The sequence below is a fragment of the Oryza glaberrima genome, chromosome 4, assembly GCF_000147395.1.
Source record: "Oryza glaberrima chromosome 4, OglaRS2, whole genome shotgun sequence".
Lineage (NCBI taxonomy): Eukaryota > Viridiplantae > Streptophyta > Magnoliopsida > Poales > Poaceae > Oryza > Oryza glaberrima.
In genome coordinates this window covers 30,726,430-30,753,165 of record NC_068329.1, presented here as the reverse complement: position 1 = coordinate 30,753,165, position 26,736 = coordinate 30,726,430, and the positions used below count along the sequence as shown (strand labels likewise).

Sequence of the window (26,736 nt, the reverse complement as noted above, 5' to 3'; positions counted from 1 at the left end):
GGTTGAATCAACATCAGTCCTCTGCTCTTTTTCCTGTAAAACTGAAGCATCCAACTTAGTCGCATAGTGCTCGTTGTTCTGTCAAGTACCTATCATCCGTGGATGCAGGCAAAACTAAACTAAACTGCATCTATCTGCACATCGCGACGAACAATAACGAGTAATTTATCCTAAGAAATGCAGTACTTTTTGACTGAACCGTCGATTTTTTTAAAGATAATGAAATAGATAATCGTTTGATCTAGTCCCATAAACTGTCATTTGTCATGTCGGAGGACATTGCGTGGAAGCTGAACACAAGGTTCATTCTACTCCTACTATTGATACACCTCTCTGAATTTTACCAAACGAACTGTACGTATTACTGCAAGCAACTTGAAGATCGTCAGATCAATTTATGTGAAAAGAAACACATGGGAAAAGAGTTGATGCATGCACCAACATGACGGTCAGCAAATCACATGGTGAAGCAGCTGGAGTCACGGTGATAATAATGGCGAAAAGCAATGGAGATGCCACTGCCTGCCCACTGGATAGCATTACCACTAACCAACAAGTGTACCACTATAATGAGCAACATACGAATGTGCCTCTCTACCGGTAGATTAGATGACCTTCAAGTCAAATACTAAATAACAAGAGTACTATAACACGTCTGATGCAGCGTTGTCTGAATTTTTGGCCACGAACAGGAGGCAGAAATGCAGAGAAAAAAAAATCCACGGTCAAATGAGGCAGTATAATGCGCAGTAATTATGGAAGCTAACAGTGTTGCCATTGGCAGCATTAGAGCAAGTTTAATAGTAGAGCTCACTACTTACTATTAGTCACTGTTAAAGCTAACATATATAGTAGATTGGCTATAAGTTTATTATTATTTTCTTCATGCTCTCTCTTTCTCTCACCATGAATTTAATGCATATTTCTTGGAGTTTGTGTGCAGTTAACTCTTGTATGAGAGCCAACACTCTCCATTTTTATTTATCTTTCTCTTCCACATAAGCATATAGCTTGCTTATAGCCTACTATTATCCTGGCTCTTAGCAGGGATGCTCGGGGATATATGGTAAGATATGGTTGGATCGCCATCAACGCTGGGAGGTCAGCAGCGGCGAATCGATCAAAATGTTCAACGAATCACCATTGCCGGCCTCCGTGGGAAGGCGGCCGGCCGGCTACGTTACCGCAAGATGATTCGTTGGTTATACGTCTCATTCCACTGATTGATTATTGATTGGGGCTATCCAAATCTGACAACAGTTTTCTTTTTTAAGAAAAAAGAAAATCTTTAAAGCATAACTATAGTATGGTTACAATAACTTATATTTAACTTATAAAAACACGTGTGACACAGTTGACCTGCAGACACGTGTTTGTGTCTTGCAGATCGTGTGTTCTATACCCACCTTCCATGCGCATCGTACATTTTTTTTCCCCTTCTCCCTGAACAAATTTTGATGCAATATGATACTCTAGAAATAGAAAATCTTTTCGACAAACAATTGGCGATAGAGTTCTAGCAATTTCATTCCAAATTTTGATGTAATCTAGCAGTTCAGAAATCAAATGTTTTTTTAATAAACAATTGGTGACAATACTTCTAGCATTTTCATTCTAAATTTCCAACAATTCATATGTTTAGGAGTTATTTTTGAACATAGGAATTTTACAGAATTTTTATAGAAATTAGTTCATTTCATAAACAAAATCCCATTGTATTCATTTTAGATGAGGCTTAATTGAGGGTTTGTAAAAGTTTTCGCTCTCGCGCGTGCTGTACCAATGGATGTAATGACAAAGGTAGTGATCACCCTCGCTTAAACTGAGTAGTAGTAAATAAAAAAAAACGTTAATTTCAGACTTTAAGATACGATTGATTTATGAGAAGGATCAATCACATGCATTATCATTTCGTGCTCGTGGCTGGTGACAACCTGTGACGAAAGGATTAGGTCACGCTGAAAAGTAGTAGTTTGGCACAACACAACAAAAACACAACAGGAGAGAACACATAATACTATTTTTATACGATGCCGTCAGAGATATGGAGCTCTTCGCTTCTGACGAGTCACATTAGTCTTATACAGTAACAACAACAATAGGGCAATTGGATGATCGTGGCGTAGACTCCTTCAAAACAAATCAGATCACACCAGATGGACGTGTGAACATCAACAGTAACAGAGCATAATTGGTTGACAAGAAGGCAGCAATCATCCAAGACCAAAACAGGAAATAGCAGCGGATGTCAGTCGTTGACTCGTCACCAGTCCACCTAAGCCAACAGCAAGAAAACACAGGAGCTCACTTAAAACGAGGAGTTAAATCATGTAGTAGTATTAATTAACTTGCGTTAATTAACTCTAATTAGGGCTTGATTTTTGTTCGGGTTAGATGAATGATTTTGTGACCACATAGAGTTAAAATATAAATTTAAAGCAGTTTACTTTCTTTTCATGTGTACAACTGTTTGGATTTAGAGGTCAGGTTTTAATCCATTTTTTTCAGAAAATTTCTTTGTGAAAACTACACCGTCTAATAACTCATGCATTCCATTCTTCAATTCCTTAAAAACAACATGCCCTAGCTTTGATACGTACAACCTTATCATTTCACTTATAGTGAAACCTATAAGACAAAATTCAAATTTTAAAAGCTGATTTCATTATTTGTTCATCGTAGTTTATTTTACAATATTTAATTCTGAATCACCAAGTACACACATAAAATAATTACTTAAATTATTTTTTGATTGCTAACAAGTAATACGAATAAGAATAACTATAAGCGTGAGCGAAACGACAGGACCGTAGAAAATTATTTCTCAAGCACGTAAATATCTCTCCTCTTTCGTGTACTGTTAACATACGTAGGCTACACGTAGTGACAAGAGCGATGAAAACACCAAGTTTTTTCTACTGACTCCTCGTTCGTTGGCAGCCGCTGGTCCAGATGATCAAGCTAGGGTGTGTTTAGTTCACGAAAAAAAAATTTTGGGTGCCACATCAAACGTTTGATCAGTATCGGAAGGGGTTTACGGACACGAATGAAAAAACTAATTTCATAACTCGCTTGAAAACCACGAGACTAATTTATTAAGCCTAATTAATCTATCATTAGCACAGGTGAGTTATTGTAGCACTTATAGTTAATTATGAACTAATTAGGCTAAAAAAAATTGTATTGCGATTAACTGTGCAATTAGTTTATATTTATATATATATATATATATATATATATATATATATATATATAATGTTTTATGTATGTGTCTAAAGATTCGATGTGATATTTTTAGGAAAATATTTTGGTAACTAAACAGGTCCTAGTTCCCCAGACAATCCCCAGTGTGGAAGTGGCCGGCGTGCGATCGATCGAGCTGCGGTCGGCGTACGCGACGACCCTGATGGATATGATTCATCAGGTTAGGCGCCAATACAGGCACAGGGCAGCGAGCAATGTCCCTGGCTGGCACGGGCAGGTTGGTTGGGATACAATACCAGCAGTAGTAGCACCTAATTATACTCTAAAATAATCTTGGTCTCGCAATAATTAGGGAGAATGATCGGGCAGGGCTTAATGCTAATTATCTGTGCTGATGGCGGCAGCGATTGCGTCGCGCGCTGGTAATTAGCAGGATACTAGCTATTGAGTGTTCTTGTGACAGGTGACAGCTCCACGCCTGGCGGCAGGTGGCAACATCCAGGCAAGCTCTACAGAATTATCTCTGTTCCGAAATATAAAAAAAATTTTGAGGTTAGAAAAAGTAGTCTGAACAACAGACAAAATTAAAAGAAAAAAATAGTTGAGAAAATTAATTAAGAAGGACCAAAGCTTAAAAAAGAATATGATTAGTTGACAAAATTAATTAGGTGAAGAAATTAAAAGATAAGTTGCTTTAACTGGTTGAAAATAGAATACTGATGGAGAAATTATTATATTTTAGGAGATAGAATATTTTCAGGAACAAGAAAACTAAAATAATTTATTATTATATTTTATAACGGAGTAAGTAGTAATTTTTTTAATTTTTTTTATCAAAGGGACTTCAGTGCGAGTAGCAATTACTTACTAGAAGGTAGGAATAGCAATTAGCATCAGCAAGAAGACCTCTTCTTCTTCCTCCTCTTCCTCATTCCCAGCCGGCTGCTATCTCTCACCTACATCTTCTTGATAGTAGTATTATTTTGTTCCAACTTTTTATTTAGGTTTTGTGGCGTGCTGGTAGCTCCTTCTTCCCTCGTACCATTTTCGCTGTTGGTCTTTATTGCAGCAGCTGCTGCTGTTGCTCGTGCTAAGCTGAGCTGAACCTGCCAATCTGCAACACTGCAATCGTTAGCAAGTTCGCTCAACTGGCCAGCTGCTACAGATATATCTGCTGATAATTGAGCCCCAACCACCTTTCTCTTCCCCCTTTAAACTCCCCTGGTCTCCGTCCTCTTCGATCTCCTCTGCCGTCGATCTCATCGGAAGAGAGCGCCAAGCAAGAAAGGTAACCATAGTGTTCAACGTTTTGTTTTTCTTTGGTACTTTTCTGCTGCTTTCTCGAAGCATTTCTTGCCTCTTGTTGTTTTTATCCCCTCGTGTTCTTGATTTCCTAGTTCTTGGGCTTTCTCGCACACTAGTTTTAGCCTAGAGTTTCTCCACCTGATTTCTGATGATGCGTCTGGAGTCCTGACCTGTGATGTGGTGATGCTCTGGGAGTTTGTGTTCATCAGATGACGATCTGTCAAGAGTTTTTCTTGAGTGGCAAAGCATCATTCGGACAGAGATTCTGAAAATAAGTGATGCCGTCGAATCATCCGCTGGGATGCGAACAAAAGAATTCTTGGAATTGTGGTCTGAATAAACAAGTTGGATGATCCGTTACTTATGAGGTGTTTGAATTGATTGGGGAAAAGAAGTGGATGATAATGGTTTAAGACATGCTGATACTCCCATGAAAATATGCATATGTACAAGCATACAGATTGAGGCGAGTGGACCATGGTGTTAGAAGAAATCACCAAACTTCAGCTTGCTTTGGTGATTGTTCTTGGCAGCTATGCCATCTGGCCGTTTGCTTTGCAAATCATGTGAACTGTTCAGTGGATGAGGTGCTAACCTAGTATTTACATGTGCCATACATGGCCATTGGATCCAGTGGAACATCTGGTATATTCACCTGAGATTGGAGCTATGTGGTCCAAATGCACCTGGCATCCCCAAAATTTTGGGTCATGTTTCTTTTCATCATGAGAATCGCAAGTTCACAATCATGGCACCGATTAATCAGTTATCATTGAAAGCTTGCCAGTATGAGGTTCTTTTGTGCTTTAATCATGAGGAATGATGGATTTAAGATCTAATTGTACTCGGTTTCAAAAAGGAGATTTAATTGTACTCCAGTTCCTGACCTACTCTAGTACAGGCTAATGTGTGTGGATCTGCATCTACCTATCAGTTCTAACAAGAAGTTTTGCGCAGACTTCTGTCTAAAGAGAGTCATGTCCTACTTTTTATTTTCCCTTTTCTGTACTATATATATATATCCAAAATATATAAAATGTACAAATGAACTCAATTTGCAACTCTCTAAGTGGTTGTTTTGCAATGAATTCCTGCAGAATAATTATTCCTGAAGATTCCTCTTCTGCATGTTGAAGTGTACAAGACAGCCATAACAACTGAGGATATGAGCTGGTGGTGTTGCATTCCAAAATCCAAGAAAGGAGAGAATCCTTACTCTCATGGCGTTAGCGGTACGAACTGTATTTGCTTGCAAAATTTATGCTGAATTTGCATAGCAGCCAACAGAGTTTATGAAATAGAAACATGTATATTGTCCCTATCACAGATTCGATCATATTAGGCTAGAGAATGCCAGTACTGAAGCTCCATTTTAAGATTTCATGTTTTACTTAACTAAATGTAACTAACTTTCAGGTATTCCGCCTGAGAAAAACATAAGGCTTTTCTCTTATTCTGAGTTGAGATCAGCAACAGAAAACTTCAACCGCAGTAATAAAATTGGCCGAGGTGGCTTTGGGACAGTATACAAGGTAATGTTTGTTTTTCTTTATATGTGGAAGGGAGGAGTCCATTGAGGGTTATATCCCTTTCAAATCTGAAGCCATCAGTCCTTGCATTCTTACCAATGCTTTGATGTTTCAGGGAACTATTAGAAATGGGCGAGATGTTGCGGTGAAAGTTCTTTCTGCTGAATCCAGGCAGGGCGTTCGAGAATTTTTGACAGAAATTGATGTTATTACCAATGTGAAGCATCCCAACCTTGTTGAATTAATTGGCTGTTGTGTTGAAGGAAACAATCGAATTTTGGTATACGAGTATTTAGAAAACAGCAGCCTTGACCGTGCATTGTTGGGTATGAATATTGATATGTTACAATGACTATTTTTCTATATAAGTGCATTGATTTCGTTTGTTGCTTAACCTTTTATCTTGTGTTCTGTAGGTTCTAATAGCGAACCTGCAAATTTTACTTGGAGCATAAGATCTGCTATATGCATAGGAATCGCCAAAGGACTTGCATACCTGCATGAAGAGATTGCGTCACCGATTGTGCACAGAGATATCAAGGCTAGCAATATACTTCTTGACAAGCTTTACAACCCCAAGATCGGGGACTTCGGTTTAGCCAAGTTATTCCCTGATAATATCACCCACATCAGTACCCGTGTTGCTGGAACGACGTGAGTATTTCAGCATTTAGCAGTTTGTTTGAGTAGAAAGTGACCTTGCAGTTGCAGTAACTGAACTGATCTATTTGTTCAATGCAGAGGCTACCTTGCACCGGAATATGCATGGCATGGCCAATTGACGAAGAGAGCCGATATATACAGTTTTGGCGTCCTTGTACTTGAGATCGTAAGTGGCAAGAGTAGTTCAAGGAGTCTCCTGGCTGACGATAAGATTCTCCTAGAGAAGGTCAGTCTTACTATCATCTTTACTATCCAAAATTCAGAGATTTGCTTTCACCTTCAGACATTTGCTCTAGAGACATTCCAATTAAGCCGTAATCGCTGGACTCTCCATCTAAATCTTTTATTAGAGAATGGAAGTATAATTCCAGCCTCTGCACCAATTAAGGCCATGTTAATTACGCAGCTATATTTCCCAACTCATCTCTATCGTTTTCCACGCGCACGTCTTTTAAACTGTTAAACGCTATTTTTTTTTTGCAATAGAGAAGTTGTTTTTAAAAAGAACATATTAATCCATATTTTGAAAAAAAAAAAGTTAGTTAATTATGTACTAATGAGTCGCTCCGTTTTACGTGCGTGTGGGGGATGAGTTACCAACTCTTGCTGCCGAACTCAGCCTAGCTTTCACAATTAACAGGCATGGGAGCTACATGAGGTAGGGAAGCTCAAGGAGCTGGTGGATTCAGAAATGGGAGATTACCCTGAAGAGGAGGTCCTCCGGTACATCAAGACGGCCCTCTTCTGCACGCAGGCGGCGGCGGCGCGGCGGCCGTCGATGCCGCAGGTGGTGACGATGCTGTCCAAGCCCATCCGCATCAACGAGCGCGAGCTCACGGCGCCGGGCTACATCCACGACTACAATGGCACGGTCTCCAAGGCCACCAACTCCAGCAACTCGAGGTTCAAGCACTCGGCGTCCGACACCTCCGACATGTTCAGCACGGTGGTGCCACCCACGGTGTCCGAGATCAGCCCAAGGTGAAAATGGAAGGAAAACATCACCAGGCTGATTGATGCTGATGCTGGGTCTATGTTTCTTGTCTTACCTTTGCATGTTGAGTTGAGTGACAGTGCATAGAGGGCACACGTTTAGATGTGTGCCAATTGTGAATCGTGTTGTTTCTTTCCATTCCTTGTGCAAATTGCGGCATCTAGATCTTGTAAATAGTAGTAGGTTGATCCTGACTTGTTTACGTCAGAGCAATTCAAGATCGCTGCTTGTTGGACATTAATTTTGGGGGCAATTGAACAGAACAGCTTCTGTAGACATGGCACAGGAGAGAGAAATCGTGTATAATCCATCACTCAGTTGCGCTTTCAGTTCTGAACTTATGATCACAGAGTATCCACAGGGAAGAAATCGTGTCTGATATCCATCATTCAGTTACGCTTTCAGTTCTGAACTTATGATCACAAAGTATCCACTGAAGCTACTTGTACCAGGTGAAAACAAGTAAAGAGTACAATTGCTGTGATACTAAGCTGAATGTTCTGAGAGCTGATACATAGCCATCCTGACGCAAATCTCCATAAAAAGATAAATACAGGATAGACAGATCCAGGGATTAGAAATAAAATGCATTTCCATATCTGCAGTCAAGGTTCGGGCGTTCCTGTAGAGCTACCATAAGTTACTCCGATGCTGCAGGCTGCTCCTTCTCTGCTTCCGCAGGCGATCCGTTGGCAGGTTTCTCTTTGCTCTCTGCAGGCTTCTTGGTTCCATTTGCTGGGGCTGGTGTGCCGTCTTTAGCACCATCCTTTGCGCCGTCTTTAGCAGCAGGCGCTGGTGGAGGTTGCATCATGTGCGGTGGAGGAGCGTGCTTCAGCTTCACTAAGATCTGGCGCATTCGTGAGAGGTCTGTCGGCTTGCCAGGCTTAGGGCCCTGAATGACTGTGATGGATGGCTTCTTGTCCTTGTCCTTCTTTCCCCGCTTCTCAATGGTAGCTATTTCATGTGGGATGAGCTCCGATATCGACTTCCAGTACTGCTTGTCTGCTTCGGCATGGAATTTCTCCTGGCCAGCTACGAAAATCTGCAGCACACAATAAGTAGTCACTCATGAGAACTTAATGGACATGCTATGAACATTGACATATAATAACTAAAGAAGTTGCTCTGAGCCCCATACCTTCTCTCTTTCTCTGTTATGGACCTTGTTTGTCTCACAGTTCTGTATCCTCTTCTCATAGAAAGCCTTCTTAAACTCTTCGGCTTCAGCAAGTATCTGGGCCCGTAGCTCCTTCTCCTTCCGCTCTTTTTCCTCAAGAACTATAGCATTTTGCCTGAAACAATAGTGATGCTGTTCAAAAGATAGATCATGAACATAATATAATTCTACATGATAAGGAAAACAGTTACTAGAGAACAGCCAAAGCAAAAACATTATAGCAAGAAGTATAATATTGTGATTACAATGTTCAGATCATACCAAGCACAGGATAAATTAGGCACAACACGATTCCACTGGTAGTAAAATTGCTAATTAACACCTTACAAACTTTTGAGCTGAGAATGGATATACGAGAAACTAACAAAAAATCTGGATAGGCTGGTGCAGAAGAGTGTGCAAGTGCAGAATATAAGATCATGCCAGACAAAGTGCTCATTACAGAAGCACAAACAAGTAGACAGCTTGCTCATGCTGGCATACACCTTTGGCCAAGCATGTTCCACGACCATTCAGCATAGCGCTAAAAGCAGTGACTTATGTTCTGGCACTACAAACTCATTTTAAGATCACATAAAGCATCTGATACATTAGAGGACATAAATATCCAAAGGAGTAAGTTCTGGATAAATATCAGGATTCACCAAGATATCCAACTGGAAGAAAACAGATAATGTAGCTCAAGACAAACTAGCCTTACAAGCCTGTGCTCATAAATCACAAAACTGTTAGCCTACTGCAGTGCTGCTTAAGCTTTAGGCTTATCTTGAGAGTTGAAACATGTAATAGACCATACATGTATTGTAAAATGACACTGGCCTCACACTAATTTCCATGCCAGGCTGAAAAAAGAAATCGGTTCATGTACTTAGGTTTTCTTCACTAAACAAATCAACATAAGCCTTTTATTGCACATGGAAAGACATCAGCCCCCTTTGGAGTGTGCGCATAATGAATCAAGCACCTTGTTGTTCCATCGGTAAAAGTTAAGTAATGATTATTTTGTACGTATACCAGAGCTAGAAAACTTTCCTCACAAGCAAAGGCAGTTAAACAGCAGCTCTTGAAGAACGATACTGCAGGGGCATGAGAACCAGATCAGAATTGGTTGTACCTTCAAACTAATCGATCACTTGCCATTTCCTTAACGACAATTTCACTACAACTGTATGACGCCCTCCCTAGCTGAAAATTAGGGAAGATAGCAGATCTAAGCGTTGGATCTCGCTTGAAGGGGTGGAACCCTAGCTCCCACGGAAGCAAACAAACAATAGCAGAAATGGCATAGCCGAAACAGATCAGATGTGGCTCACCTGCGCTATATACTAATGCAAAATATACTGTTGCAATTGTAATGACCAGATTATACCAAGCACAGGATAAATTAGGCACAAAAACACATACCACTGGTAGTAAAACTGCTAACATTACCACCTTACAAAATTTGAGCTGAGAATGGATATACATGAAACTACTAAAAATTCGACAGGTGCAGAAGAGCGTGCAAGTGCAGAATATAAGATCATGACAGACAAAATGCAAATTTCAGAAGCACAAACAAGTAGCCAGTTTGCTCCTGTTGGCACACACCTTTGCCAAGCACGTTCCATGCCCATGTGGCATAGCACTAAAAATGGTGATTTATGTTCTGGCAAATCAAGCTGATTTTAAGATCAATTAAAGCATCCTAAGACAAGCATCAAAAGGAGTAAGGGTGCGAACCATCATCATGGTAAGACCTAGGATTAATATCACCATTCACCAAGAAACATGTAAGATAGCTCAAGATAAACTAAGCATTTGCTCATTAACTCAGAAAACTGTTACGTGTACTGCATTATTGCTTAAGCCTGAGGCTTATCTTGAAAGTTGAAACATGTAACAGACCATGGGTGAATTGCAAAATGAGATTGGCCTTATGCTCATTTCCACACCATGATGATAGAGAAGAACGGTTCAAGTACTTAAAGTGTTTTAACTTCACTAAACAAGCAACATGAGCCTTTTAATGCACATGCAAAGACATCAATTCCCCTTTGGAGTGTGTGCAACACTGATCAAGCATCTTGTTGTTCTATGAGTAGAAGCTAACTAGCGATTATTTTGTACATATACCAGTACCAGAGCTAACAAACTTTCCTCACAAGCAAAGGCATTTAACAACAGCTCCTGCCAAACCAGATTCAATTGCACTAACTAAATTCAGTACCACTAGCTAAGAATTCAGAACCAGTTGAAGCCTCAGCCTAATCAATCACTGCAATTCCTAAACAACAAGTTCAAGTTTCATCCTAACTAAAATCGACATATAATACGATAATACAGCCTCACTACAAACTCTATTCCGCCCCACCTAGCTGAAAATTAGGCGAAATATCAGATCTAAGCGTTAGATCTCGCTCGATGCGTCGGAACCCTAGCACCAGCGGAAGCAAGCAAGCAGTAGCCGAAACGGCAAAGGCCCGGACAGATCAGATGCGGTGCTCACCTGCGCCACTCGCGGAGGAGGATCCCCTCCTCCGCCCCCATCTGGGCCGGCGGCGGGAGGATAGGGCCGTCGCCGCCGTCCAGCTCCGGGTCGGGGGAGAAGGGCGAGGGCGAGAACCCTCCGGAGACGTGGCCGATCGGGACCCCCTCGGACTCCACGGCGATCTCCTCCTCCTCCTCCACATCCTCTACGCCGCCGTCGACGAAGGAGGCGTAGCCGCCGTATCCGGTGTCGTCGGCGGCGGCGCCTCCTGATGCATCGGGCGCGGCGTCGTCGTCGGCGTCGAAGGGGTGGGAGGCGGTGCGGGGGAGCTCGTCGGCGCCGTCGTCGGCGAAGAAGGAGGCCATGGTCGGCGGCGGTGGTGGTGGTGCGAAACGCGGCGGAGGTTTTGGGCGGCGCGTGGTGTGGGGAGGGGACTGGGTGGTGTCCGTGACGCGCGTGTGTAGTATTATTTGCGTGGTTCGCTTCGCTTAATCCGTCACGCGCTCTCTTAATTAATGGTCGCTAATCCGTTCGTAATAGAACTGATCGATCCCTTTTGGGTTTAATTTTAGGTGCTACTAGAGAGCATGGGCCTCATATACGTTAGGCCCAATACGGAGAATTATTTCTCCCTTTTTTTTCTTTTTACCGGAAAAGATGTCTGTGTGTTACAACGGGTGAAGGCTATTTTAATTTTATTATTGTTATATAGTTTAGTTAAGGTGAAATTTACTACTCCCTCCGGGCTGATAATACTCGTCGTTTTGGACAAGGGTGAAGTCAAACTTTACAATCTTTGATATGAATCATTTTTAAAATATTTGTCTTTCAAATATGGTGACTACATGTATAGATTAGTCTTAAAAAGTACTTTAATATGATCATATATTTGTTAACAATTTAAATAATTGTCAAATTGTTTTTTTGGAGACCGTGCCCTTGTCCAAAACGACAAGTATTATTAAACCGGAGGGAGTATGAGTTACAAATCGCTTAGGAGCGTATTATTAGAGACGTAACGGAACAACTTTCAGCAAGCAAAAAGAAAGCAGACAAACGATAGGAGGTAGACTGCAATAGAGAAAGAAAGAAAGCAGTAGAGCAGACTTCATCAAGGAGGCTGAAAAACAAACTCATTTTCTTGAATGTCTTCCCCGATCTGCTGGGCCGCTTGTTGTGCATATGGCTCTTGTTGTTTGAAGACCTTCGCATTTATTTGTAGCCAAACGTGTCACCAGGTTTTGATCAGAATTCCCACTCTTCGTTTTGATTCAGCCTTATTGGTTCCATGAGCTAAAGCCATCATCCATTCAGCGGTGGAGTTTGAATTTATCGCAGTTTGCATGCCCTGAGCTACCGCCACTAGGCTCCAAGTGGTTCTAATGAAATCACACTCCCTAAAAAGATGGTCAGTGTCTTCACAGGCGCTTCTACAAAGGGGATATATCCAATCACATTCCCAATGGTGGATTGGCAGATTTTCAGCTGTTAGAGCTCTTTTGTGCAGGATGAGCCAGCCGAAGAACCTTTGCTTGGGTAATGCCTGGGCTCTCCAGTTGGCTTTGAAGGTCTGATCATGTTGACAGGTAATGAATTGGAATTGATATGCACTTTGGGCTGAATATATACCTTTGATATTTCTCTTCTAGATTATGGAGTCTTCATTTTCTGCCGTTAGTTGTGTTTGAGTAAGAAGGCTGCCGAGATGCACAAGCTCTTGGATTACTTCACCATTGTCAATTTCTCTGAATGAGTAGACCCAATGGTTGTGGTCAAGTTCAGTTATTAAATTTTTGTTCTTCCTTCTTGCAAGTTGAAAGAGGTTTGGGGCCATATCTTTAGGGCACATTCCTTGTAGCCAATTGTCTTTCCAGAATAGGATTTTCTTTTCGTTTCCAATAACAATTTCAGTGCAAGCCTAGAATAGTTGTACATCTTTTGCGTTGCGAGGTAGTTCCATCTCATTCCAAGGCCTGTTGTGATCATGCCAGCGCATCCATAGCCATCTCAGTCGCAAAGCCGATGAAAATCTTTCCAAATCAAGGATCCCCAGTCCTCCCAAATCTCTCGGCATGCACACGGTCTGCCAGTTTACTAGACTCGTCCCCGGTTTGACGTTCTCCGGTTCCTCTCCCTTCCAGAGGAAAGCCCTTCTCATTTTGTCAATCATTTTGATCACCCACTTTGGGGCCGGCAGGGCAGTGAGATAGTGCACCGGCATTGCCGTGAACACTGACTTAACGAGAGTCTCCCTTCCAACTGATGAGTAATATCTCCCCTTCCAACCCGGGATTTTAGATCCAATTTTATCAAGCAGTGGGACGTAATCGATTTTCCTCGACTTGCGCAGATGAAGGGGCAGACCTAGGTATGTTGTTGGAAAGGATGATAAGGTACTCGGGAAGTGCTGGATTACATTGGGGGCATTCAAATGCGAACATGCAATAGAAAGAATCTGAGTCGTTTGTAGAAATATGGTCTTTAAGTGGTGTTCATTAACTAAGAAATCATATCGAACTCTATTTTTGTTTATGCCTAAAGTTTGTGTTAAAAAAAATCTAAGTAGTACTAGTCAGATTTCTATTTGTGTTTTAAATTTATCCAAAATCACTATAGAAAAACTCAATAAAACTGGCAGAAAAACGTCTCGTGCAGCAAGCAAAAATGGCCCAATGCCCCAATCCGATTCGTGGTGCGACCTTGAAAAATTTTGCTGGTGGGCCGTCGGAAAATGTTCGCACGCAAAGAAACGAGCGCACGCCCATTTTCTGGTGTGGAAGTGGAACAGATGCTGCTTCCTCTGTGTAGTGTACTGTCTGTTGTGCTAGGCTGCTCCCTTCGTTTGCGTAATCCGTTCGTAATTTCATTTATTGGCGTCTAAGAAAAGAGAACGAGCTTTTCTCCTTGCTGTTATCTACGCCCAATACACTCATACGTATCGTAAGCAGGTTTTACCAAACCGTGTGGTTATCACGTATGCTACAATTTTTGAAACCACGGTGCGCGGTTTTCGTGGTTACCATGGTAACCGCCAAACCGCGGGGTGCGTGGTGAAGAGTCATGGCAGAGTTTGCAAGTTGATATCCCGTGTTTACTGCTTAGTAATCAGTAATCACAACTATGACCAAGAAGCTCATAAGAGTGAGATGCTGCTTCGTTGGCATGCTACTTATCAGCTCATTTCTTTCCCTTGTACCAGATGTTCCGCGTCACCGAGCTCCACCTCGCCGGCGCCGGCGCCGCCGCCGAACAGGGACTCGATCTGCTCCAGCGACTTGCCGCTCGTCTCCGGCACGAACACGTGGACGAACACCACGGACAGCGCCGAGATGGCGGCGAACGCGGCGAAGGCGCCCGCGACGGACACGGCGCCGCAGATGGACAGGAACGACATGGCCACCGCGCCGCTGGTCAGCCTGTTCACGGCGAAGCCGAGCGCCACCGCCTGCGCGCGCAGCCGCAGCGGGTAGATCTCCGAGCTCAGCACCATGTTGATCGGCCCGATCCCCACCGAGAAGAACGCCACGAAGCCGCACACCGTCAGGATGGCCGCCCCGATCGCCGCCGCCCGCGGCAGCGCGCCGTGCGCGAGCAGGGAGAGCGACGCGGCGAGCGCGGCCAGGCACGCGGTCATCCCGGCCGTGCTGACGTACAGCAGCGGCTTCCGCCCGACGCGGTCGACGAGGACGATGGCGATCACGATGAACACCGTCTTGGAGAGCCCCACGCCGACGGTGGCGGCGAGCAGCTGGCTCTCGGTGGTGATGCCGGCGTCCCGGAATATCGTCGGGCTGTAGTAGACCAGCGCGTCGATGCCGGTGATCTGCTGGAAGAGCTGCACGCCGATGCCGGTCACCAGCATGCGGCGGATCACCGGCGACGGCCTCAGGAGCTCGCGCCACACGGCCTTGCCGTTGCCGGTGGCCGTGACGCGCGCCGCCTCCTCGATCTCGGCGAGCCTCTCCTGCGCCTCGTCCTCGCCATCGGTGACCTTGAGAAGCACCGCGCGCGCCTCGGCGGCCCGGCCCTGCATGACGAGCCACCGCGGCGACTCCGGGATCACCAGCAGCACGAACGCGACGGAGATGGAAGGGACGATGCCGGCGGCGAGCATGACTCGCCAGTTGATGTGGTCGGGGAGACCGGAGAAGGCGAGGTTGGAGACGTAGCCGAGGAGGATGCCGAGGCTGATGAAGATCTCCGGGAACGAGGCGTACGACCCCCGCAGCGTGGCCGGCGTGATCTCCGATATGTACACCGGCGCCACCATGATCCCGATCCCGATGCCGATGCCGGCCAGCAGCCGGCCCATCATGAGCACGGCGAAGGACGGCGCGAGCGTCATGACGGCCGCGCCGGCCTGGAACACGGCAGCGGCAAGCCCGATGGTCCATTTCCGGCCGACGGCGTCGGACGTCCTCCCGGCGGCGAGGCTGCCGAGGAGGGAGATGAAGCTGAGGCACCCGACGAGCACTTCTTGCTGCACTTCACTGATGTGGAGGTCCTTCTGGATGAATATGATGCAGCCACTCATCACACCAACATCTGAAAATTAACAGCCACGATGTAACACAGGATTGACAATTTGTGCAAAGATATTTCATCCATTTGAAAGTTTGATCGATTGTTCACGAGACAAACAATGTCAATGGCTGTCTGAGAGAGAGACTCAGATAAAGATTAACAACCATAACAAGTATCTGAACCAAATTACCGGTCAAAATTTACATTTCATCTGAATCTGAAGCAGAGTGGGCTGTCAGTGATGATAACTTTTCAAACACTTCATCTTCTAAAAGCATATTAACATGAAATACAATCCCCATATTTTACTAGCTGCAAATCTTGCTTTAATCAGAAAATAAACCCCTGATTATGTGTAATACAACCAAATCTGAATCAAGAACAGTCAAATTCAGGAGAGGGGCTCACCGTAGCCGAGCAGGACATGGTTGAGGGAGGCGAAGACAGAGCAGGCAAAGACGTATCTCCCGCTGCCGCCGCCGCCGCGGACACGAACGACGCCGCCGCCGCCGCCGCCATCTCCCTGCTCATCCGGGAGCACGTCGTCCATGCGCACGTACTTGCTCTTCCTCCCCAAGAAATCCGGAAGGCTCCTCATGCCGCCGCCGTTGCCCGTCGCCGCCTCGGTGGCACGAAGCCCCATTCTCACCGTCTTTCTTGTGCTGTGCTCTGGCTATGGTTGGCTCATCCTCTTCTCTCCTCTTGCAAGCTCCAAGAATGTGGCTTGTGAATGGGAAGAGGACTAGCAATTGGATCTGGAGGAAGGAGGAGACTGTAGGAGGAGGAAGAAACAAGGAGGGAACCATTTGTTTAAGACTAATGAGGCGTTTTTATATGTTTGGTAACCTGATGACTACCTGTTCAGCTTAAAAGAGTTGGAGTCAGGAATCCACAAATTTTGACAATTTGACTCTTTGCAAAAACTATTTTTACAAATGAACCGCTGCCAAAACTTATTTCAAATCTGACCTTTTTGCTCAACGCCAAATTGTGTAGCGTTGAATTTAGACACCTCAGCGCCAAATAGCATGACGCTGAATGTACGTTGGCACGCTGACTTAGTCTCCCATCCGTCGTGGCACGGCATTCAGCGCCAGCTAACGTGGCGCTGAGATGTCTAAGTTCAGCGCCACATGATTTGGCGTTGAGCAAAAGGGTCAGATTTGAAATAAGTTTTGGCAGCGGTTCATTTGTAAAAATAGTTTTTGCAGAGAGTCAAATTGTCAAATTTTGTATCAGGAATCTGCCCACATTTTCATATGCCATTTTCTTAAAAAAGAAAATGGTTGTGTTATTGTGTATTCAGTAGTAAGGCTTAGAGTGAAATTTTGGAGCTGTGGTCAGTCATTTTGGCATGAACTTGCACAATTGCTGAATTGCAGAGTATTAAACTTGAGGTATCAACTTGTTCTGAATATTCACTCGAGATAATTGCTCTTATACCATGTGGTTAGATGTCAAACTTCCATTTGGCATAAAATTTCTTCTATTTGCTAAAATATCATATAACTCACTGGAAATTCTCTCTTTTTCAATGAATTTGAATAATTCAGTTCAGAATCTATTTACATTCACTGTAATGGTTTCATGGATGTGCAAGTGTAGCTTACTAGCATTACCAACTGTGACTGACTGACTGGCACAGTGGCACCAACATTTACACTGTATGATTCGTTGATGCTACAGAGGATTCTGAAGTTGGAAAAGAGTATGAGATATTTTCTTTCCTATTAGTGCTCTAAAACAAAACAATTTGGTTTGCAATTTGCATTCACCGCAACACCAGTATCTAGTAATACTGTTAAAACCCACCTAAAAAAATGGCCAAGTTCACATTGATCCATTTGGTCAAGAACTCAAGATCCTCATCCCTTGTGCACCAGGTGCTCGCCGTCACCGAGCTCCACCTCTCCCCGCGCCGCCTCGCCGTCGCCGCCGCCGCCGCCGCCGAAGAGCAGCTCGATCTCTTCCAGCGTCTTGCCGCTCGTCTCCGGCACGTACCGGTAGACGAACACGACGGACAGGGCGGATATGACGGCGAAGACGGAGAAGGCGCCGGCAACCGAGATGGCGCGGCAGACGGACAGGAAGGACATGGCCACGGCGCCGCTGGTCACCCTGTTCATCACCGCGCCGAGCGCCGCCGCCTGAGACCGCAGCCGGAGCGGGAAGATCTCCGAGCTCATCACCCAGCAGATGGGCCCTATCCCGACGGAGAAGAACGCGACGTCGCCGCACACGGTCAGGATAGCGACGGCGATGCCGGCGCTCCTGGACGCCGACCCGTGCGCGAGCGCGGCGAGCGTCGCCGCGAGCACGACGAGGCAGGCCGTCATGCCGACCGTGCTGACGTACAGCAGCGGCTTCCTCCCGACGCGGTCGATGAGCACGATGGCAAGCGCGATGAACGCCGTCTTGAAGAACCCGACGGCGACGGTGGCGACGAGGAGCTTGCTCTCGGTGGTGATCCCGGCGTCCCGGAATATCGTCGGGCTGTAGTAGACGAGCGCGTCGATGCCGGTGATCTGCTGGAAGCACTGGATGCCTAGCCCGGTGATGAGCATCCGCCGGATCACCGGAGACGGCCTCGTCAGCTCCTGCCACACCGTCTTGTCGCCGTACTTGCCGGCGCTCGCGACGGCGGCGGCGGCCTCGATCTCGGCAAGCCTCTCCTTCGCCTCGTCCTCGCTGTCGGTGACCTTGAGAAGCACCTCGCGCGCCTCGTCGGCCCTGTTCTGCATGACCAGCCACCGCGGCGACTCCGGGATCACCAGCAGTGCAAAGGCGATGGACACCGACGGGAGGATGCCGACGGCGAGCATGACGCGCCAGCTGACGTGGTCCGGGAGGCCGGAGAAGGCGTAGTTGGAGATGTACCCGAGGAGGATGCCGAGGTTGATGAAGATCTCCGGGAAGGAGGTGAAGGAGCCCCGCGACGCCGCCGGGGAGATCTCGGCGATGTACACCGGCGCGATCATGACGCCGAACCCGATGCCGACGCCGGCCAGCAGCCTCCCGACCATGAGCACCTCGAACGACGGGGCGAGCGTCATGACGGCCGCGCCGGCCTGGAACACGATGGCGGCGAGGCCGATCGTCCATTTCCGGCCGACGGCGTCCGACGTCCTTCCGCCGGCGAGGCTGCCGAGGAGGGAGATGAAGCTGAGGCACCCGACGAGCACTTCTTGCTGCACTTCATTGATGTGGAGGTCTCTCTGGATGAAGAGAATGCAGCCGCTCATCACACCAACATCTGGGAACAAAAGGTTTATTACCACACAGAAATTGAATTATATATGCATTTTGTGTGTAATTATCTTAAACTTAATTTTTGCCCGGGTGCAATTTCATCTTAATGAAATCAATTCCATTATCTTAAAAGAAAAAGTTAGTTCTAGTCAAATTTTTAGTGTGTTGCTAAAATGCTGTCGAAAAAAAAAAAAGCTACTACGAACTAGCTGCCGTTGACTGAAATTAGCATCGCGATGATTCCAAATAAGTGGACTATTCGATATCAGTAGTGAATAGAAATCCATCTGAACAAAACATTATGATACTAGTTACTACTGATTCTTGATTATGAAGAAACTGCATTGCTAATTACTAACCAGTTAACTAGTAACCGTAGTTTAGACTACTCAACAACTCCTACTAAACGCCACAAGGTAACAGACATGGAATAAGCTGGAGAGTCGCCATCAAAGACCGAAGACTAATGAAGAAGAAATAGTCAACGCGATTGGCCAAAACATTTCCTACTCCTTGTGCAGGATCACCAAGAACTTGCCAAGATCCAAGCACGCGTATCGAAATTCTCCACCGATTCAACCAACACGAACACATATACGTGCGAGAGAGATTCATGTGGAAACGGAGGAGATTAGTTACCGTAGCCGAGGAGGACGGAGTTGAGGGAGGCGAAGACAGAGCAGGCGAAGACGTAGCGCCTGCTGCTGTGGCTCCGGCGGACGCGGACGCCTCCGCCTCCGCCACCGACGCCGTCCTCCTCCTGCTCCTGCGGCAGCACGTCGTCCATGCGGACGTACTTGCTCTTGCCGCCGAAGAATCCCGGGAGGCCGCCGCCGCTGGCCGCCGGCGGCTCGGCGCCGGGGAGCCCCATGCCTTCTGCTTATCTGATGCTCTCCCTTTGCTCCGTCTTCCTCCTCTCCGGCGAGTAGAGGGCGGCGCTTCGAATGGTACTAATGGTGGTATCGCGGATTGCTGGATCTGAGGAGGAGGAGGAGGAGGAAGAAGTGGAGGCAGCGAGAGAGATTTTATAAGTTTCTAATTCTGTCCGCTTTTGAGTTTTGACACGCGATTTGCTGTTCAACGCCAAAGCGGAGGAGGTCGAATTTTCAAATGGGTCATTTTGTGTTCAAGCCCTTGTACTACTCGTGATTTCTGACAAGGGTACTGTGGGCTCTTGGGGCATTGGGCTGGGCAGTACTTGCACTTCATGGATGAACAGATGGTTCTGAACAACCTTGCACGCCGGCCTCTGTTCTTTTGATACTACGTATTACTCACCGGATTATTGAAACAAATTATTTACTTCACACTTCAAAAAAAAAAAAATCTTCTATGCATTGCTTAGACCACTTTTTATAGAAGTCTTAATTTATCTCTATAATTAAGTAAGTAGATAATCTGTGACAAAAATCCAATCAGTCATCTAAATCACAGGGCCCGAGATTGTGTACTCCTGCCGGCACAAAAAAGGTAGGTCTCGTTTGCAAAGGCATTAGTTTCACAGGAAAAAAAAATGCTACGGAGGAGTAGCTTATATCTTTCAGGAGTAAAATGGTACCGCTCTTCTTGATCAAAACTCAAATTCTCAATCTACAATTGTAGTAGTTAGCAATCAAGTCCATAAAGCTCAAAAAGAAGACAAAATTGTCTGGCTTGAATACAGCTTGAGCGACAGCATAGTAATATCAGTTCATCAGTTACCTTGTGTAACACTGCAATATAGATTGATCGTCCAACAACGGCAATAACTCTTCAAGCAAGAGAAACTAGCTGAGGATACAGAGGTCCAATCTAACTCTATGAACACAATCGATGGCCTACAACACAAGTATAAAGGGCATATAATCACAAAGGTTCCTAAACTGTTGCATTTCATCATCACATTTCAGTATCTTTCGAATTCCTGATCCAATGTCAACATTGTTGTCTTTCTTCAGAGAAGCTTCCCGCTTACACTCTGGCACTCTGCATGTACAGGCATTTGACAATCTGAGCCGGAAGGTGCTTGCTTTGGCACGACAACAAACTTCAAATTTTTTGGAGCACATTTATGTATGTGTAGCTTGAGAATAGGACAAACAATCTCCTGAACCTATAAACACAAGCAAAATGTCAGTTTCCTGAATATATTGTAAAACACACAAGTTTTCAGAATTTTGAGCCCCTTAAATGCTTCATTTCTTTCCCATCATGCAGTATCACACAAAAAACAAGTCTAACAATGAGTTCTCAAAAATACAAACAACCAGTCTTACAGTAGTCAAAGAAACAATTGAGATTGTATATGTTGGCCATGACTTTTTTTGGGTGTCAAAGGGATGATTCTTATGAGGTACTACGTCTATATTGCAAGGTAGAAACTTCTTTTTAAGTGATAATTTTGAACCACACAATATATATAGTACTTCCTAGAAGTAGACAACATTTAAGTAGTGAAAACAAAATTTTCAACTTACCAAACCCACTGGCTTTTGTGTGAAGCCATTGCCTCAAAGCTTCTGGAAGGGCTATTATTAACAAGAGTATAAGTTGGTTGTTTTGAGCTTGAGGAGAGGGTGGAAGATAGCCAAATGTCAACTGGACCACTGTACTTGCGAAAAATGTTCAAGCTTACCTATCCAAATAAACAGGCATAATCCAGGTTAGCTTCTTCAAACTAATGTATTCACAGGGAAATGTTTAGAGGTTAACTAGCCTAGTGCCAATAAAAATCATAGAAATTAGCCATCAAATGAGATAGACACATCAAGCAATTCAAATCTATGCAGAGAAGGCATGTGTAGTGTTATTGTTTTCTGTCTTTACTTCCAACGAAAATGATGATATCAATGCATTTAAGCACACAATTCATAAATTCAAGAAAGCAATGCACAGGCTCTTTTAGACTCTGGAATAAGTAGAGTATATGGCAACGTGAAGAAAATAAAGCTAGGATATCAGGGAAGAATTTTACAAGCTCCCATGCTTCAATGTGTCCTTGCCCGTTGTCACGCAGAAGCTTGCTGTTCATAGAAAAATAGATTTATTAAGACTCCAAAGAAAAATGCTAGAAACACCCTGCAGAAATATGCTACATATGTGTAATCTAGACTGTCATAAGTGAAAGAAATGTAAGCAAATCCGGCATTAAATAGATGGAATAAGTGCACATCACCAACCAAGAGCTACAGGCCATAGTCATGACATACATGAATTAGCCAAACTGTTCAATTAAAATGTGACCCCAAAACAACTTATATTATATATGCATGAAAGGGATGAGATCATGGGAGAGAAAGAGAGAACCCTTACAAAGGGGTGTGGTGATGGGAAAGGGGAGGCCACAGTTATGTTGAAGTTAGGTAATACACTTTCTTTCGGCAGAACATGTTGTGACTTGACAAGATATGTAACTTAACAACTATGTAGATATTATAGAAGCTTGTGCGGACAAGCTAACAATATAAAATACATCAGTACCAGAAAATTTTTCTTACAAGAGGGCATCAAACTCAAACAGTTGTTATTCTAAAAATGCTAAACAACAAAGTTGAACTAACCAGATTCCATGATGAACATCGCAATGATTTGGATGGCCTGATACTCCTTGGGAATCGAAGGTAACAATCTAAAATGACAACAAATATTGCAGGAGTAAATAGGGGAATCGGAATGAACAAAATGCAAAATTTCCATATTTTGAGGTCTAGAAAATCAGGACGAAAAAGGCATTTCACTTGCACAATCATATGATGTACTCAACCTGGGTACCTGTTTGCAGCAACACCGCACTGAGATTTGGAACAGATTAACTAATACAGTTTTAAATGGCATATAATACAGATAGGCGCACTTGATGCTCCTGTTTCTTCACTATATTTTTTATTTTTAAAGTTGTTCAGAACAGTAAAGCTCGAAGCGAAACATAATACAGGAAAGCACCAAAGTTGATAGAGTATAGATATGAATTATTATTACTGGGAGATCATCTGAATCCTGACATGGAGTCATTACCGTGTCGATATTCCATAACTGGGATTGTGCCAGGGTAAGTTCTGCTATTAGTCCATGATCCCAATTTTTATGAAATCCATCCTACAAGGTACATTGTGTAAACTTAAGTATATATTTGGAACAGTGCCTACATACAAGCAGGTCGGCAAAAATGAGCTCATAATAAAGCACCTGCAGTTCTGAGTGGTCCAAGACTTTAACTTGCTCAGCTGGAATCTGTAAATACATGATCCATTTCAACACATTTTTCAATGGACAACCGAGGTCAAAAGACCCTCTCCAAGGGGTATAATGGAGCGGAGTAGGACTTATTACCTTAAGAGTGACACAGGCAAGGTAGAGTTCCTCTTTGCGGATATTTCCAAGGCCATCAGCATTGCCTAATATGGGGATTAAATTGACAATCAGAACGACCGACTCAGATGAGGTTTCTTATCCAAATAATGGCGCCCTTAAAGAGTAGAAATACATATGATTGAGCTGAGACATACTGGAAAAGCGAAATATGCACATAGGATCAGAGTGTAGACGTCTTTTACCTTGAGACAAGCACAAGATATGAATGCTGTGACCTTTTGACTTGAGGAAAAGAATAGTCGGAGCAAAAAACCTGTATCAGCAACATGACAATCAATCAGAATCAACCAAAACAAATACTATAAACAAGATTTCCCCTAAACAGTTCCACAAAACAATAAAAAGTTCAGCTGTTCACTTAGTTTCATTTCTGTAATCATCCTGCTTTTGTAAGAACTTTGTTTCATTTCTGTTAAATGGAAATGGAGGGAGAATGCTCCCTTAGCTCAAAAAAAAAAAAAAAAACTGTTCACTTGTTCAGGAATTTCATCGAGCAGGTACCGTGCACAGGAGTTAGCCTATTAAGCTTCATTGTTAGCGGTTACTGGAACTGTAGCCCCACGATTTACACAGCGAGGCTCGCAAACGATAAGAGACATGAGGAGGAAGAAGCAGTACATGGATTCGTCGTCGGGGTGGGCGAGAACGAGGAGGACATTCCGGCTCATCCTGTCGCCGCGAGGAGGGGAGAGGAAGGTGGAGTTGGCAGGCAGACACGCCGGCGAGGAGGAGGAGAGCACCCGCCCCAGAGAAACCGCCCACAGGAGCACGGCCCCCGCCGCCATGAGCATCCAGATCCACGCCATAGCCTTCTCCGGCGGCCGCGCGCGCCACTCTTCCCCGTGCCTGTGTGGCTGCGCGGTGGTGGACTGGCCTCTCGTCGGTCTCCTCGAGTTCTCGCCGACGCCCAGCTCGCCGCCTTCCTCCCCCGTGGCGCCACCGCTCGCCGGTGGGCTCCTCGTCCCCTCGACGTCGACGACTTCCGGCGACGAATACAGTGTGACAGCGCTCATGGCGTGAGAAGTGGCTTAATGGGCCAGTGCTGGTCGGCCCATTTAAATGAAGAAACGGGCCGGTTGGATTGGGTACTGGGCCTTGCATCCGGCCTGGAGCCCACCATCCTGTTTCTAATTTTCGTATGGATTAATTAAGAATCGTATTAATGTCATTTCAAACCATACTATTTTCTTAAGTAAAGTTAACAAAGATACGCATTCATTTAGTTTTTTAACCAAACTTTGGTAAATATAAAATAAATCATGTCAAAACTTGACAATATTATCAAATTGCCAAAATTTGGTAAGGTTTATTTTGGCTCCCCTAAACAAGTGGTTAATTACTTAATTTAGGTGGACAAATCGATAATGTAAGCCTGTGTTTTTATTGCATGATTTGTCGGGTAAAAAAAATTACTAATTGTACATCACTTGACAGGCCTCTCTCGCTGAAAGCTGAAACCCCCTAAACCCCGAAGAAATTAACAGTTGAAACGAATGGGTAAATAATAAACTCAGGCGAGGCCGACGAGCTTCTCGCTGAGGTCCCAGAGCTTCCTGGCCTTCTCCGGGTCGCTGGCCTCCTGCGAGAGCTGGTTCTCGAACGACGCCGAGTCCTTGTTCCAGCTCCAGTACACGCCGGACTTGGTCAGGCTCGGGTCGCCCACCACCTGCGCCAGCCGCTTCCCGGACTCCGCCTCCGACACGAACCCCTTCGTCACGAACCGCTGGAACGGCGGGAACAGCAGCCGGAACAGCGGGATGTGCTCGCGGAACAAGCCCGTCGTCGCGATGCACCCCGGGTACAGCGACGCGAACGTGATCCCGGTCTCCTCGTGGAATCTCCGGTGGAACTCCTGCATCGTCAGCATGTTACAGATCTTGCTGTCCTTGTACGCCTTGGCGCCGTCGAAGCTCTCCGCGCCGTCGATCATCGCCGACCCGTTCTGCCCGCGGAGCCCGCCGGCGAGCCCCCGGAGGTCGCCTAGCCCGGCCTTGGGAGGGACGTTGCCGGCGAGGGTGTTGGTGTTGCCGGTGATGGAGCCGAGGATGATGAGCCGCCGCGACGGGTAGTCGGATTTCTTTAGGTCGTCGAGCATGAGGCGGGCGAGGAGGAAGTGGCCCAGGTGGTTCACCCCGACGCTCATCTCGTACCCGTCGGCGGTGAACGTCGGCTGCCGCGCCGTCGGCCGGTAGATGGCGGCGTTGCACACCAGCGCGTCGAGCGGCATGCCGGAGCGCCGGAAGTTGTCCACGAACTGGCGGACGCTGTCGAGGGAGGCGAGGTCCAGGTGCATGACGGTGTAGCTCCCCGCCGCCATCCCCGCCGCCTTTGCCGCCGTCGCCGCCTTCAGGAAGTCGCGGCACGCCATCACCACGTGCCACTTCCCCGTCTCCGCCAGCGCCTTCGCCGCCGCGAGCCCGAGCCCCGACGACGCGCCGGTGATCACCACCACCCCCTGCCGCAGCGTCTTCTTCCCGTCCGCCTTCGACGTGCCCGCGCCGGGGCTCGCCACCGGCGCCGCCGGCGTCGCCACCGCCCTCACCACCAGCGACGGCTTCTTGGCCTTCTGGCTCACGCTAAGGAACCCCGGCTCCTTCACCACCGCGCTCAAGTTACCCTGATCAGTCGTCACACATAATCCAATCAAAAACTTGTTCAAAATGCACAAACTTCACACAAATAAATCCATTTTTGACAGAATTCAACAATGCAGATGATTTTTGGGTGCGCATTGTTACCTTCTTGGGGACAGAGAGAGCAGAGGGCAGGAGTGCGGCCTGAACTTGGAGAGCCATTGGTGTGAGTGTTTGAGTTTGGAGTGAGCTCAAGTGTACTATGTTTCTGGTGTCCTTTTGCTTCGTGTTGGTGACCAGCAAGAGTGAGTTCCGGAGGGTATTTATACACGGACCCGAGGAGCGAGGAGCGCCACGGGCTAAGGATAAGGGGGTGGGCCCCCCGCCACGCTGGACGCCTCCCAGCCAATCGCAGCTCGTGCCTCGGATTTGTGGCTCGGATTTTCCGCTACGATTTTTTTCCTTCGAGATATTGTCCTGTGAAAGCGACACGTGGTGGGATATTTTTTCGTAACCGACACGGGGGACAGCGACGTCGCGGGATCTTCTGCGCATGGCTGCCCGTAACATATGGTGACGTGGCGTTGTGTGATTGGGTCGTGGCTATCGCGACCCGTGTGCGGTGTTTGGGCGTGGAGGACGGGATGGGAGTCGCAAATAATGCAGCATGGGAGGTGTGGGCCACTGATGGGTGGGAC

At 45.7% G+C, this 26,736-nt stretch overlaps 6 protein-coding genes across 6 annotated transcripts; 1 reads left to right on the top strand and 5 right to left on the bottom strand.

The window, feature by feature from the left end:
* The first annotated feature begins 4,101 nt into the window (after window positions 1-4,101).
* Window positions 4,102-7,969, top strand: LOC127770329 (cold-responsive protein kinase 1-like). Its single transcript, XM_052295996.1, has 7 exons — window positions 4,102-4,492; window positions 5,607-5,741; window positions 5,926-6,041; window positions 6,154-6,364; window positions 6,455-6,692; window positions 6,780-6,927; window positions 7,342-7,969. Exons 2-7 carry the CDS (start codon window positions 5,675-5,677, stop codon window positions 7,684-7,686), a joined length of 1,125 nt encoding a protein of 374 aa, XP_052151956.1. The 5' UTR covers window positions 4,102-4,492; window positions 5,607-5,674; the 3' UTR covers window positions 7,687-7,969.
* Window positions 7,970-8,055: 86 nt separating this feature from the next.
* LOC127770330 (clathrin light chain 1) lies at window positions 8,056-11,802 on the bottom strand. The gene is made up of 3 exons (XM_052295997.1): window positions 11,361-11,802; window positions 8,834-8,987; window positions 8,056-8,737 (listed from the first exon to the last, which is right to left on the bottom strand). Exons 1-3 carry the CDS (start codon window positions 11,705-11,707, stop codon window positions 8,336-8,338), a joined length of 903 nt encoding a protein of 300 aa, XP_052151957.1. The 5' UTR covers window positions 11,708-11,802; the 3' UTR covers window positions 8,056-8,335.
* Window positions 11,803-14,331: 2,529 nt separating this feature from the next.
* On the bottom strand, window positions 14,332-16,651 carry LOC127771511 (probable polyol transporter 4). The gene is made up of 2 exons (XM_052297432.1): window positions 16,275-16,651; window positions 14,332-15,887 (listed from the first exon to the last, which is right to left on the bottom strand). Exons 1-2 carry the CDS (start codon window positions 16,507-16,509, stop codon window positions 14,515-14,517), a joined length of 1,608 nt encoding a protein of 535 aa, XP_052153392.1. The 5' UTR covers window positions 16,510-16,651; the 3' UTR covers window positions 14,332-14,514.
* Window positions 16,652-17,388: 737 nt separating this feature from the next.
* On the bottom strand, window positions 17,389-20,217 carry LOC127771399 (probable polyol transporter 4). Its single transcript, XM_052297308.1, has 2 exons — window positions 19,755-20,217; window positions 17,389-19,119 (listed from the first exon to the last, which is right to left on the bottom strand). The coding sequence occupies exons 1-2, from the start codon at window positions 19,984-19,986 to the stop codon at window positions 17,732-17,734; spliced, it is 1,620 nt and encodes a 539-aa protein (XP_052153268.1). The 5' UTR covers window positions 19,987-20,217; the 3' UTR covers window positions 17,389-17,731.
* A 533-nt stretch (window positions 20,218-20,750) lies between these two features.
* LOC127770996 (probable N-acetylglucosaminyl-phosphatidylinositol de-N-acetylase) lies at window positions 20,751-24,493 on the bottom strand. Its single transcript, XM_052296775.1, has 9 exons — window positions 24,084-24,493; window positions 23,648-23,718; window positions 23,424-23,488; window positions 23,280-23,324; window positions 23,109-23,189; window positions 22,655-22,722; window positions 22,069-22,117; window positions 21,572-21,729; window positions 20,751-21,207 (listed from the first exon to the last, which is right to left on the bottom strand). The coding sequence occupies exons 1-9, from the start codon at window positions 24,476-24,478 to the stop codon at window positions 21,144-21,146; spliced, it is 996 nt and encodes a 331-aa protein (XP_052152735.1). The 5' UTR covers window positions 24,479-24,493; the 3' UTR covers window positions 20,751-21,143.
* A 334-nt stretch (window positions 24,494-24,827) lies between these two features.
* Window positions 24,828-26,330, bottom strand: LOC127770995 (protochlorophyllide reductase A, chloroplastic). The gene is made up of 2 exons (XM_052296774.1): window positions 26,204-26,330; window positions 24,828-26,082 (listed from the first exon to the last, which is right to left on the bottom strand). Exons 1-2 carry the CDS (start codon window positions 26,258-26,260, stop codon window positions 24,976-24,978), a joined length of 1,164 nt encoding a protein of 387 aa, XP_052152734.1. The 5' UTR covers window positions 26,261-26,330; the 3' UTR covers window positions 24,828-24,975.
* Window positions 26,331-26,736: the final 406 nt, after the last annotated feature.